At 42.6% G+C, this 14,333-nt stretch overlaps 1 protein-coding gene across 5 annotated transcripts in view; it reads left to right on the top strand.

Moving 5' to 3' along the window:
* Positions 1–9,717, top strand: part of LOC137346792 (multidrug and toxin extrusion protein 1-like) — a 44,962-nt gene extending 35,245 nt beyond the window's left edge. For all 5 annotated transcript variants that reach the window (XM_068010649.1, XM_068010652.1, XM_068010651.1 and 2 more), the window contains 3 exons: positions 1,167–1,261; positions 3,173–3,254; positions 5,942–9,717. In XM_068010649.1, the coding sequence (XP_067866750.1) occupies positions 1,167–1,261; positions 3,173–3,254; positions 5,942–6,180 (416 nt within the window). In that variant the 3' untranslated portion in view covers positions 6,181–9,717. The remainder of the gene's footprint in view (positions 1–1,166; positions 1,262–3,172; positions 3,255–5,941) is intronic.
* Positions 9,718–14,333: the final 4,616 nt, after the last annotated feature.

The raw sequence follows: 14,333 nt of genomic DNA, 5'->3' as shown, positions 1-14,333 counted from the left end.
ATTTTCAGGTTGGCAAGCTGTAACTAGTGGGGTGCCACAGGGATCAGTGCTGGGACTTCAACTATTTACAATCTATATTAATGACTTGAATGAAGGGACTGAGTATATTGTAGCAAATGTTCTGATAACACAAAGATAGATAGGAAAGCACTTGTGAGGAGGACACAGAATCTGCAAAGGGATATAGATAGGTTAAGTGAGTGGGCAAAAATTTGGCAAATGGAGTATAATGTGGGAAAATGTGAGGTTACCCACTTTGGTGGGAAGAATAGAAAAGCAGAGTATTATTCAAATGGAGAGAGACTGCAGAATGCTGCAGTACAGAGGGACCTGGGTGTCCTTGTACATGAATCACAAAAAGTTAGCATGTTAGGCAGACCAAGTAATAAGGAAGGCAAATGGAATGTTGGGCTTTATTGCCAGGGGGATGGAATATAAAAGTAGGGGAGTCTTACTACAACTGTACAGGCCATGGGCAAGACCACACCTAGAGTAATGCATACAGTTTTGGTCTTCTTACTTAAGGAGGGATATACTTGCATTGGAGGCAGTTCAGAGAAGGTTCACTAAGCTGATTCCTGGGATGAAGGGGTTGTCTTATGAGGAAAGGTTGAGCAGGTTGGGCCTATACTCATTGGAGTTTAGAAGAGTGAGAAATGATCTTGAAACATAGAAGATTCTGAGGGGGCTTGACAGGGTAGATGCTGAGAGGATGTTTCCCCTCATGGGGGAATCTAGAACGGGGGGCACAGTTTCAGAATAAAGAGACTTTCATTTAAGATGGAGATGAAGAGGAATTTCTTCTCTCAGTGGGTTACTAATCTTTGGAATTTTCTACAAGAGAGCAGTGGAGGCTGGGTCATTGGATATATTCAAGGCTGAGTTAGAGAGATTTTTGATCTATAAGGGAATAAAGGGTTATGGGGGGACAGGCAGGAAAATGCAGTTAAGGCTACAATCAGATCAGCCACGATCTTATTCAATGGAGGAGGAGGCTCGAGGGGCTAAATGTCCTACTCCTGCTCCTATTATGTTCTGATGATATGTTCACGCAGGCTGACCCCCGCCATCTGATAGAGGTGAAAGGGTCACATGGAGGAATAGAAGTGGATGGAAATCCCAACAACATTGTCTCCATACTCACTGCACCTTTTATTATTTTGCAGGTCTCTGGTCCGGAATGTTCATTTCTGTTTTTCTACAATCAGTTTTCTTTCTGACAGTGATCTATAGAATCAACTGGAATAAAACATCCAATCAGGTAAGAGCAGATAATAGAGATTATTTATTACACCCATGTCATTGTAACTTTTTGTTGTCTTCCCATCCCCTTGTCCCCTCGTACTATGCACTGTACCCAGCTAGCAGAATGAACAGTCAGTGGCTGGGATTTTACGGCCCTCCAATGAGTGGGTTGGTGGTGGTAGGGGCCGAAGAATTGAGTGGGAGGTGGGGGGGTGCCGTTCTTGATGCCTTCCCGCCTCCTCTGCAGTTTTACACTGGACCGTGGCGGTGAGAAACGGCTCGCTCGTCCCAGGCCAATAAAGGCCCTTACGTGGTCAACTAACTGCCACTTAAGGGCCTCCTCCCACTGCTGCTGGTATTTTACCCACAGCAAGGGGGCGGCAAAGACCTCAAGAACACTGCCAGGTAAAACCTGGTGGCCTTCTTATGGGCTGGAGGGGTGGTCCCTCCTGATCAGGAACTCTGTGCCCCACGGAGGGCTGCCACCAAAGCCTCAACCATGCCCGAGGCTCAGCACTCCCCACCTCTCCCTAACCGACCCCTCTTCCCTCGCTGGGGCCCGGCCGATTGTCCCCAGCAAGGCCCCAAAAACATACCTGCTCTCCAGGGCGGTCCTTCCTCTTCCTGCCGTTGGCTGGGCATAGTCCCAGCAGTGGCCAACGCTCCCAGTGGCCCTGCTGGGACTAAAAGTTGCCGACCCTCTGATTGGCTGGCAGCTCCACTAAGCGGGACTTCCTGCCAAGTAGGTGGAAGTCCTGCCCTAGGCCAATTCAGGCCCTGGGGAGCGAAAAATCCCGGCGTGGCTTCCTAGGCCTGGCAGAGGCAGGCTTCCCCCCAACATTTCAGCCAGTGGGCGTGGCCTCCCACTCAACATAAAATTCCGGCCAGTGCGTCTGCACACATCTATCAATGTCATTTTTCATTTGGCCACCCGGGAGTCGATAAGAGAGTCTCTTGGTTACTTTGCCACCCAATAGGAAAGTGCAAACTCTTAGATGAAAATTTCCAACCTGATGACTGGTGTCATCAATTTTGAAAGTTTACAAGTGCCCCCTTTTAAAGGGACACAGCTAATAAACTGTAAATCTTAAATAAAGAAAACTCTAGAAATTAAATTAAAATTTGACCCCTGGTATTGATGCCGCACTCCAGTCCCTCTGGCGCCGAACCATTAGTAGATATCCTCAAGTGTACTGGTGGACAGCACGCCCTCTATGCAGGGACTGCTGGACACAAACAAAGCAATGGAAGAGATGCAGGCGGTCGGGCCTCTTGATTGCCTACTGCCTGGATCTGTGGATAGGCATCTTGGCCAGGCACAGGAGCAGTAATAGGAATGTGCAGGGCCTCTCGTCACTGCTGCTTTCCCCCTAACAACACAGCTGGGATTAGGAATTCACAGTGTGGAAAATTATAGAGCAAATCACTCTGTGGTACACTGCACAGGAAATCTGGAGACACTGTCATATCTCCAGATGGTAACTTAGGCATCTGACCTTAATTTCTGCTAAAATCAAACCAACCTTTGGTTCTCTTGGTCACCTCTGCCACTTGCTTTACAACACATCTCAGACTGGTGGGATGAGAGGCTCCTCTCTCCACGCTCTGTTCCCAACCATCAGTAATACTGGTCCTCAGACTGGTCTGAATTGCCATTTAGCATTAAATTCAAGGGAATTCCCTCCCGACATATATGAACTCAGCATAATCTGTCACTGGGCTATCTCAAGAAGCAAGACTTGAAATGTCAAGTCTCCAGAGTGGGCTAAATGTGCAATTAGTATTAAATTAAATTAAACAATTAGAAGGTATGTTATATTTAAAGCACTTTCAAAACAATAGATTGGAGAGTGCTTTGTACAGAAAGTGCTACCTCTGTTGTGCCCTTCCTTCACCTTGCATGATGGATTTTGTGTTTTGTTTAAAGGCTCAGGTTAATGCAGGTGTGATGAATGATTTGGACACCTCAAACAGCACCTCTGGTGGTCAAATCCAGAATATCTCACCAGGTAAAAAAGAATATTAACAAGTGAGAGATGAGTGAGAAATGTCTTTGATACTTTATCATTAAATTATTCAAAGTAATAACTTTGTTCATCTGTCAAGCTAATTGTGCTTCAAGAAATCCCCATTGTCAAAGATGCTCAGGAAATCTGCTATAACTAAGCATCCCATCCTGATTCAGCCTCTAGTTTAAAGTCACCCTGCTGCAGATCAGTGAAGGCAACTAGAAAATCAAAGATCTGTTAACACATGGAAGCAGTTATTTAGTGCACAAGAAACTGAAAGTAGAGACATAAGAGAGATGTGAAAGGCTGTTTCTGTTTTACTGCCGTTGTCCCAGAATTAACCATTGGTCAGCTCTGATTTCCCGTTACGCTCTCTACAGCATATCCTAATAAATTTCCCAGCAGATTTTGGCATCCCTTCAGTACTGGGGGCATGCAACAATATAACTTATCAACAATCTAAGCCAGCATGGATTTCTTAAGGGAAAATAAAGTTTAACTAACTTGGTGGAGTTTTTTGAAGAGGTAACTGAGAGGTTTGATGAGGGCAATGCAGTTGATGTGGTGTACATGGACTTCCAAAAGGCATTTGATACAGTGTCGCACAACAGACTTGTGAGCAAAGTTATAGATCTTGGAATAAAAGTGATAGTAGCAACATGGATATGAAATAAGCTGAGTGACAGGAAACAAAGAGTAGTAGCTAATGGATGTTTTTTGGGCTGAGGGAAGGCTTGTCGTGGAGTTCCCCAGGGGTCAGTGTTGGGACCCTTGCTTTTCCAGATATATATTAATGACCTAGACCTTGGTGTACGGGGCACAATTTCAAAGTTTGTGGATGATACGAAACTTGGAAGCATTGTGAACTGTGAGGAGGAAAATGTAGAACTTCAAAGGGACATAGACAAGTTGGTGGAATGGGCAGACAGATGGTAGATGAAGTTTACTGCAGAGAAATGTGAAGTGATTCATTTTGGTAGGAAGAATGCGGAGAGGGGGTACAATTCTAAAGGGGGTGCAGGAGCAGAGGGAGCTGGGTGTATATGTGAATAGGTCATCGAAGGTGGCAGGACATGTCGAGAGAGCGGTTAATAAAGCATACAGTATCCTGGACTTTATTAATAGAGGCATAGAGTACAAGACTAAGTAGCTTATGCTGAACTTGTATAAGACACTAGTTCAGCCTCAGCTGGAGCATTGCGTCCAGTTCTGGACGCCGCACTTTAGGAAGGATGTGAAGGCATTGGAGAGAGTACAGAAAAGATTCACGAGAATGGTTCCAGGGATGAGAAACTTCAGTTATGAAGATAGATTGGAAAGGTTGGGACTGTTTTCCTTGGAGAAAAGAAGGCTGAGAGGTGATTTGATAGCAGTATTCAAAATAATGAGGGGTCTGGACAGAGTAGATAGAGAGAAACTGTTCCCACTCGTGAAAGGATTGAGAACGAGACGGCACGGATTTAAAGTAATGGGTAAAAGAAGCAAAAGTGATAAGAGGAAGAGCTTTTTCACGTAGCCAGTGGTTAAGGTCTGGACTGCGCTGCCTGAGAGTGTGTTGGAGGCTGGTTCAATTGAAGCATTCAAAGGAGAAATAGACTGTTATATGGAAAGGAAGAATGTGCAGGGTTATGGGGAAAAGGTGGGGAAATGGCACTAAGTGAATTGATTATTCGGAGAACCGGTGCAGACATGATGGGCCGAATGACCTCCTTCTGCACTGTGACAATTCTGTGATTCTGTGAATTTATGACATTGCAGGACATTCCAGCCCAATAATGGTCAGGACTCCATATCATTGCAGTGACTATTTATTTTTATATTTCTTCTTATCAATTTAAAACAAGAGCAATTAATGTAAGGAATCCCCAGTGCAGCTAAGACATAATGGGATTGAATTTCCACAGGGGCTTAATTTGGGTTTTTCACACTTCTCAATCAGATGTATTAAAAGTTTTGAATGGTATATATGTTGGTTGGGTCCTCCCCGTAGATTATTCTTTCCTTTTAATTAATCAACTTAGGGAAACCCACAGGAGGTAATAAATGGCTCGTAGAATCATGGAATCTTACAGCACAGAGGGAGGCCATTCAGCCCTTCATGTCTGTGCCAGCTCTTTGCAAGAGATTTCCAGTTTATTCCCACACCTCAGCTTTTTCCCTATAACCCTGCAAATTAGTTCAAGTGTTCAATTTCTTTTCAAAATTTCCTTTTGCCAGTCATTGGTCATTTTTCTGGCTGTGTGACCACATGGTTTTGTGGTAATGGCTAGCAGCCATTAGTGAGAGTGGCCCAACTCTCAGTTTGATCATGGGGAGTTCTGAACAGTTAAGTAGAAATCCAAAAGGAAGAAAAAAGGCAATATATTTCTGTGTGCAAGTTAATCTACTGTTAGTTGCTGTGTTGAAATGGCCTCTTAAACTTGTTGGGAAGACTACACAGCCAACCCTTTGCAGACAGTGAATAAAGAACGTCTGAATTGAAGCAATCCAAAACTAGGAGGTCCAGGAACTTAAGTTGGTCACCGTGCTTTTGACAGGACAGACCTCCTGTATATAGATCATGTGGTATTGCCAATGGCTGATAGTCATGGAGGAGAGCATTAGGCTGATCACTAGCCCTGCCTAGAAAATGGATCAACTGATACCATCATGTACTTACAACTTGTCAATGTGACATTCCTTCACAGAGGAGAACACAGAAAACACTGCAGTGGTTCTGATGCCCAATGTTTGTCAAGTGGAACAAAAGATAGACAAAGACCGTGTTACAGAAGTGTCTTCCATGCTGGATGCTGGAGTTACCACGGTTGGAGAAATCTTGTCCACAAAACAACTGATCATTCGTCGTGGCCTAGCCTTCCTTTCAGGACCGCTTGTTCTGGCAATTGGATTAGTGATACATCTTATTCTTGCAAAGGACATGTAGACCCCAGTGAACGTTGCAGAGACAAAGCAAGATTATTTTCTGCAGCATGAATGTAATGACTGTGCCCAAAGGACAACTACTTCCAAATATATAATGAGTTATTAACAATGATCAGTAATGAACTTATGTATTTCAAATATCTCATGAACAGTTGACATTTCAGTTGGATAGTATTAAGATTTAGGGATTGAAAAGACTATTTTCCCATTCAATAGATGTGCTACAGTCCAATGAGCAAGCTGCCACTTTTCTGATCAGGATGTGTTTGTCTTCGACCAGCTAGCAACAGCCTGACTTAGGCGTACCCATTATTCAACATCCCAGACTCCTCCATCACAGTCCCTGGGTATGTTTTATCCCACCAGCATGACAGCCCCTCCAGAATGAGATAAAATAGTACACAACTGGGTCAAACTTAAGCAAAGAAACCTCTTGCAAATTACCACCTACCATCCTTTCTAAGATGTTGAATCATTGTTGCTCCATGGTGAACACCACGAGGAGGAAGCATTGAGAGCAGAAAGGGCACAGGATGTACTTTGTTTGGGAGACTTCAATGTCCATCACCAAGAGTGGGTTGGTAGTATCACTACTGACCAAACTAGTTGTGTCCTGAAGGATCTAGCTAGCAGGCAGGGCCTGCAGCAGTTGGTGAGAGAACCAACACAAGGAAATAACATAGTTGAGCTCATCTTCATCAATTTAACTGTTGCAGATACTTCTGTCCATGACAGTATCAGTAGGAGTGATCACCACACAGTCCTTAGTTTAGTTTAGTTTAGAGATACAGCACTGAAACAGGCCCTTCGGCCCACCGAGTCTGTGCCGACCATCAACCACCCATTTATACTAATCCTACACTAATCCCATATTCCTACCACATCCCCACCTGTCCCTACATTTCCCTACCACCTACCTATACTAGGGGCAATTTAGACCAAACTGAGGATACCCTCTATCAAGTCTTACTATCTTACTTACTTACTTACTTACTTCTATCAGGGCACTACCAATGTACTAAGTAATATGAATTAAGAACAGATCTAGCAGGTCATAAATGGGCGTCCATGAGGCTTTCGGCCATCAGCTGCAGCAGAATTGTAAAAAGCCACCATCGGTACACTCATGGCTCAGTGTATCCCTCATTTCTCCATCACCCACAAGCCAGATGACCTGCCCTGGTTCATTGAGGAAATTAGAACAGCATGCTAGGAGCAGCACCAATCATACCTGGAAATGGGGAACTGACCTGATGAAGCCTACCCCACATGGACTGCAGTGGTTCAAGAAGGCAGTTCACCACCACCTTCCTAAGGGCAATTAAGGATGGGCAATAAATGCTGGCCTAGCCAGCGACGCCCTCATCCCATGAATGATTTTAAAAAAAGCCACGACACAGGAATACATGCATTCTAAACAGTGGAGACAGCATGCTATGTGCAGAGCTAAGCAATCCTACAAACAACAACAACGACTTGTATTTATAGAGTATAATAATTCAATGTAGGAAAACACTTCCCATTCATTTCCATGATATAGAATTCCAGATCCAAGCACAGTCTGATGATTAAATGCTCACTTTTTTTTTTACAGAATACAATTAGTTCACCAACACGTTTCATGAGGCTTGGCAACAGGACCCCTAAAGTTTCTAACTTAAATCTACTCTGAATTCTCCCCTGACCTTCGCTCTATCACACACTTTCCCTTTTGTTCTTCTTCCCCTCCTTTCACTTGCTGAAAACCCATCACATTTCTAACGTTTGCCAGTTCTGATGAAGGGTCACGGACCTGAAACGTTAACTCTACTTCTCTCTCCACAGATGCTGCCGGACCTGCTGAGTATTTCCAGGATTTTTTGTTTTTATTTCAGATTTCCAGCATCTGCAGTATTTTGCTTTTATTTTAATGTTATTTTTTGCCTTGCTGTGATCAGCAAAAGCCTCCAAACTCCTCCAGCAACTCACCACAGTGCTTCCACCAATTTTGCCTGAGCACAAGTAAGTCCAAAGCACCTCAACTGCAACTTGTTGAATGGCCCTTTAAATAATTCCAGCACAGGGTGTAACAACCTGTACCAACGGCACACTGATTCACCCAATCACAGTGATTGATTTGCAGCCTGTCATTCAGCTCTGTCCTCTACAGCTGGAGGTGAGTGTTTTTTCTTCTTTACAGAGAAGGCAGCTAAGTGGGGTTTACCTCAGAGGAGAAAAACAAAGCAAATGGTGCAGAAAAGATAAATCAGGAAGACTAGTTGAGCTTTGACCATGACAGTTAATGCAAGGCAGGTGTATATTAATCAGATGAGAGGCAAATTTAGGAGTGAAGTCAGGGAGATTTTTCACACTTTGAATGGCTGGGGTGACTGAAGCAAAAAGTCCTGGAATTTATTCGAGCAACAGTTGGGGGACTCTAGGCTCATGGATGAGTTAGGCTCGTTCAAATGGCCTCCCTGATATCTTGTTTCCTTCTGAGAAAGCAACAAGATGCAGAAGTCTAATCATTATTGGGCAAGACATGACTTTATGAGGTGTTTTCTGTCATATAGTTTGTGTACAATGAACTATAGAATTAGTTATTAACTAGACTGTGCTGCAAAGCTTGGAAAATTATTGGTTTGTTGAGTTTTAGATCTAAGCATAATTTTCATAGGCAAAGCTCTTATATATTAATCAAGATTAAGATGTACTTTGGAATTACCACTGCAAAATAAAGTCTAACTACTGGTTATCAAAAAGTTACAAGATAAGAGGAAAAGGCTTCAAGACATTCCAAACTACTTACCTATTCAACATCAGCTAAAGAATTTTGAAATCATTACCACTAAATTATTCATTATAGGTTACAAGATCATAGAATGATACATATCAGAGGCCATTCAGCCCATTGTGCCTGTGCTAGCTCTTTGAAAGAGCTATCCAATTAGTCCCACTCCCCTCCACTTTCCTCCCCATAGCCCTGCAAATTTTTCCTTTTCAAGTATTAATCTAATTATCTTTTGAAAGTTATTGTTTATTCTGTTTCCAACGTCCTTTCAGGCCATAAGAGCTCGCTGAGTAAAAACGTTCTCCTCATCTCTCCTCTGGTTCTTTTGCCAATTATCTTAAATCTGTGTCCTCTGGTCATTGATCCTCCTGCCAAGGGAAACAGTTTCTCCTAATTTACTCTCTCAAATCCCTTCATAATTTTGAATGCCTCTATTAAATCTCCCCTGAACCTTCTCTGCTCCAAGGTGAACAATCACAGCTTCTCTAGACTTTCTACGTAATTCATCTTTTGATGAGGAAGACCATTCAGCCCATCTTGCGTCTTCAAGGATTCTAGAGCTTCCTTCCCCCTCTCTCATCTATTATAGCATCCAATCCTTTCTAAAACATTCCAGGGGTTTTGCTTCCATAACTCTTCGAGGGCCTCATCCATACATTGGCCACTGTTTATGTGAAGAAGTATTTACCTACTGTTTACTAGTTTGCATCTGCATAGCCTTATCCTACTGTCATCATGTAATTAAAGTTCAGAATTCACCCTCCCACATTATTCATAATTGCTGTACTTTGTTTACTGGTACAACTAGTGTGAATTATCTTACTGGAGAAAATAGAGCACTTTTCCATTTTTTAATATAAGAACATAAGAAATAGACCCCTTGAGCCCGCTCCACTATTCAATAAGATCAAGGCTGATCTTAGACCTCAACTCCATTTTCCTGCCCGATCCCCATATCCATTTATTCCCTTAGATTTTAAGAATTTATTACTCTCAGTCTTGAATATATTCAATGACTGAGAATCTGCAACTCACTGGGGTAGAGAATTCCAAGGGTTCACAACCCTCTGAGTGAAGAAAGTTTTCCTCATCGCAGTCCTAAATGGGTGACTCTTTATCCTAAGACCATGCTCCTAGTTCTAGATTCTCCAGCCATGGGAAACAGCCTCTTAGCACATCATCAGAAACTTGGAGGACCCGAGGTGTCTACTGCTGAGATCACCCCTAGCGAAATCTCTGCTTTAGAAGCCGGATGACTTGCGGGTGGCTCCAGGACACATATTGAAGGCCCTCTAGCCTCGTGGTGGGATGGTGGAAGGGGGGTCATGAGCTATATATGGAGGGAATAGCCCTTGTCACTGAGCAACTATCCTGCTGTCTATCTTGGAGGTCCAAAGAAGTTGGGAATTGCTGACTGTCCATTGATGAAAGCATCATGGGTGCTGCCAGGATATTGGGCATTCACCGAGATTAATTTCTTGGTGTGGTCGTACAACTGCACATTGACTGAATGGAAGCCCTTGCGGTATCGCACTCCGTTGGTGTGATCTGTTGACTACGTGTGGGCAGCCGATGGCGCCCTTCACTATCGGGAAGCCCGTTTTCCTGGTGAGCTGATGCGCTTTTTCATCTTGGCCTTCTCTGCTCAGGGAGAACAGGATACAGTTCCCTCTTCTCCTGAAGTGCACTTCTGTCACATCCCAGATGCTTTGAATTGTGACATGTTGCTGATGTTGCCAGTTCTCGTCTGGAAAGATCTTATTGCATAGAAACAAATGGTGACAGTGATCCTCACAGTCACTGGGAGGGCCATCTCACCGTGGTTTGAGTCTCCAGGTCATTGTAAAGGAGGTGATGCAACTCCACCCCTGTCTCCTTTGCGAAGTGAAGCTGCCGATGCACTGCCCCTGGCTCAACTCAATGTAGGACTGATACTCCCAGAAGAGCAAGTGACACTGCAATTATTGCCCCCATATCTATGTAAGACAATGTTATTCTCGGAAATAAAAAAAACTGCTGGAAATACTCTGCAGGTCTGGCAGCATCTATGGAGAGAGAAACAGAGTTAATGTTTCAGGTCTGTGACCTTTCATCAGAACTAGCAAAGGTTAGAAATGTGATGGGTTTTCAGCAAGTGAAAGGAGGGGAAGAAGAACAAAAGGGAAAGTGTGTGATAGGGCACAGGCCAGGGGAGATTAAATGACAGAAATGTCACGGAACAAAAGGCACAGGGAGTGCTAAAAGTCGCAGTAAAAGAAAAAGCATTAGTTCAGAGATCAAATAGCAGATTCTCTGACTTACTATGAGCAATTCCATGGGACATCTGTTTGTATATATAATAGATTAATTTTTCAGCATAGCACACAGTTTCAATAAATAGAACCATTGTTTCCTGTCATGCCTTTGTATCAGTATATAATACAGGTATGATTTTTAAAAAAAAAAATGAAAACAGGCTTTCCTCCTTTCCTGGTGGAATGACAAGAAAATTCTATTTGTGGGGAAAAAAGTTGAATAATCTCAAAATAACTACTTAAGATTGTTTAGAGACAAGTTTACATTAATCTAGCTTGTAAAATTGCAAATATTTCCATATCAATGGTCAATAACTTTATTTAAACAATTTAAGAAGGAAATAATACTAATGTGATAGAAATATAGAAGAGTTACAGCACAGAAGGAAACCACTCAGTCCATTGCATCTGTGTCTGCTGAGAAAGAGCTATCTAGCCTAATCCCACTTCCCAGCCCTTGGGCCAGAGCCCTTCAGGTTATGGCACTTCAAATGCATGTCCATGTATTTTTTTTTTTAAATGCCATGGGGGTTTCTGCCTCGACTACACTTTCAGATAGTAACTTCCATACCCCCACATCCTCTGGGCGAAAAACATTCTTCTCAACTCCCCTCTAATCCTTCTATCAATTACTTTAAAACCAAAAACAGAAAGTGCTGGAAATACTCAGCAGGTCGGACAGCATCTGTGGAGAGAGAAAGAGAGTTTACATTTCAGGTCAATCGAACTGAAACATTAACTCTGCTTCTCTTGCTACAGATGCTGCCCGACCTGTACTGCCAGATTTTCTGTCTTTGTTTCAGATTTCTAGCATCCACAGTATTTTGCTTTTGTACTTTAAATCTATGTTCCCTGGTTGTTGACCTCTCTGCTAGGGGAAGTAGGTCCTTCATATCCACTCTATTGAGTCCCTTCATAATTTTATATAGCCCAAATCTCCCCTCAGCCTCCTCTGTTCCAAAGAAAACAACCCTAGCCTGTCTTCTCAATCATACCCTCTATATTATTTGTATTATAAATACAAATAGATGTCCCATGGAATTGCTCATAGTAAGTCGGAGAATCTGCTATTTAATCTCTGAACTAATGCTTTTTCTTCTACTGCAACTTTTAGCACTCCCTGTGCCTTTTGTTCCGTGAAATTTCTGTCATTTAATCTCCCCTGCCCTATCACACACTTTCCCTTTTGTTCTTCTTCCCCCCCGCCCCTTTCACTTGCTGAAAACCCATCACATTTCTAACCTTTGCTAGTTCTGATGAAAGGTCACAGACCTGAAACGTTAACTCTACTTCTCTCTCCACAGATGCTGCCAGACCTGCTGAGTATTTCCAGCAATTTTTGTTTTTATTTCAGATTTCCAGCATCTGCAGTATTTTGCTTTTATTTTAATTTTATTTTCGGCCTTGCTCTGATCAACAAAAGCCTCCAAACTCCTCCAACAACTCACCACAGTGCTTCCACCAATTTTGCCTGAGACAAGTAAGTCCAAAGCACCTCAACTGCAACTTGTTGAATGGCCCTTTAAATAAGTCCAGCACAGGGTGTAACAACCTGTACCAACGGCACACTGATTCACCCAATCACAGTGATTGATTTGCAGCCTGTCATTCAGCTCTGTCCTCTACAGCTGGAAGTGAGTGTTTTTTCCTCTTTACACTGTTTACAGTGTTTCTTTTAACTTTCTCTCTTTTAGCTGTTGGTAGTTTTTAAAGCTATTTTCCTGTGGTCTTCAATCTTGGATTTTGTCTTCTCACCACAGTTACCACCATGTAATGAGAAGCTTTTTCTGTTGTCTTATGCAACATTAAATGAGATGCATGGAGTTCAGTTGATTGAAGATGTCAAACAGGTTTATTAAACAGCTGACAGGTATATACAGTGCAGAGCTAACCATTTACAGGACTTGCCTCTCAGTGTTACAGTTACAGAGTGAGACTGGCATGTAGTCACATGACTGCATCCTAGCACTCCGCTCATTAGCATGCTAAGATCTTCAAGATACATTACTCTTAAAGGTACATTTTTCTGAAAGGCAATCACACAACACAGGGCCCACCTTGCTTGCTAAGGCTTGTTATTTCAGGAGTGATTAGGGAAGGCGTTACGTGCATATTCACTGACCAATTTTGGGACAGTTGTGTTGCTTCAGTGATGTTATGATCACACATGTATCTGGTTGACTCGTGCCACACAAGCTGTATGGGAAGTGGCCAGCAGCGCCTCCCGTAGGTAGGCCTGCGTAGTGCTAAGGCCAGCTCTCAATTTGGTTTAATATTCTACTAGTGAAAACACTAGTTGGTCTTCCTTCCATATAGATGCAGAAATTACACCACAGGATACTAATGAACGAACACATCCACCTGAAATTCCTCTCTGTTCTGTTTTTGAAAAACTGTGTTAATTCATTTGTTTGAAACAGCATAAAACCTCTACTCAAACAGTGGAGATTAGAAACTCACCAAGTGAGCATTATTACAAAGAAATTACAGCGCAGAAACTGGCTATTCAGTCCATCGAGTCTATGCTAGTGTTGATGCAGTGTTGTACCCGAGCCTCCTTCCACCTGACTTCATCTCACCTTTTGTTATCCTGCAGTGTAATTTCAGGCTCTTCACTGCAGAGGTATTCAAAATGACAAGGGGTTTTGAAAAGGTAAATTGGGACAAAGTGTTTCCTCTGGTTGGTGAGTCGGTTACAAGAGGCTATGCATTTAAGATTATCATCCAAAAGAAAGAGATTAGGAGAATGTTTTGTATATAGAGAACTGTTAGGACATGGAATTCCACTTTTGAATGGGAAGTGCAAAAATAATTGGAAAATTCAAAGAAATGAAAGGTTTGAGAAATGGGACAAAACAAGCCAGCACAGCTGATTTGGGTCAAATGGCCTCTTTCTGTCCTGTAAAAGTTTTAATCATAAACAATATGCATTTTTTTGATCCCCTATGTCCATCTCCAAGAAATCTGTCAATCAGTCTGTCATCAATGGCTAGTTTTGTGACTCACTGTGGTATATTTTGTTTTATGTTAAAGGCACAATATAAATGCAAGTTGCTAGTGTAGGTTCAGTGAGCCCTTAAGGTGATTGAC

Source organism: Heterodontus francisci, chromosome 30 (assembly GCF_036365525.1).
Source record: "Heterodontus francisci isolate sHetFra1 chromosome 30, sHetFra1.hap1, whole genome shotgun sequence".
In the NCBI taxonomy this organism is placed as follows: domain Eukaryota; kingdom Metazoa; phylum Chordata; class Chondrichthyes; order Heterodontiformes; family Heterodontidae; genus Heterodontus; species Heterodontus francisci.
This window is presented reverse-complemented; position numbering and strand designations above follow the sequence as displayed.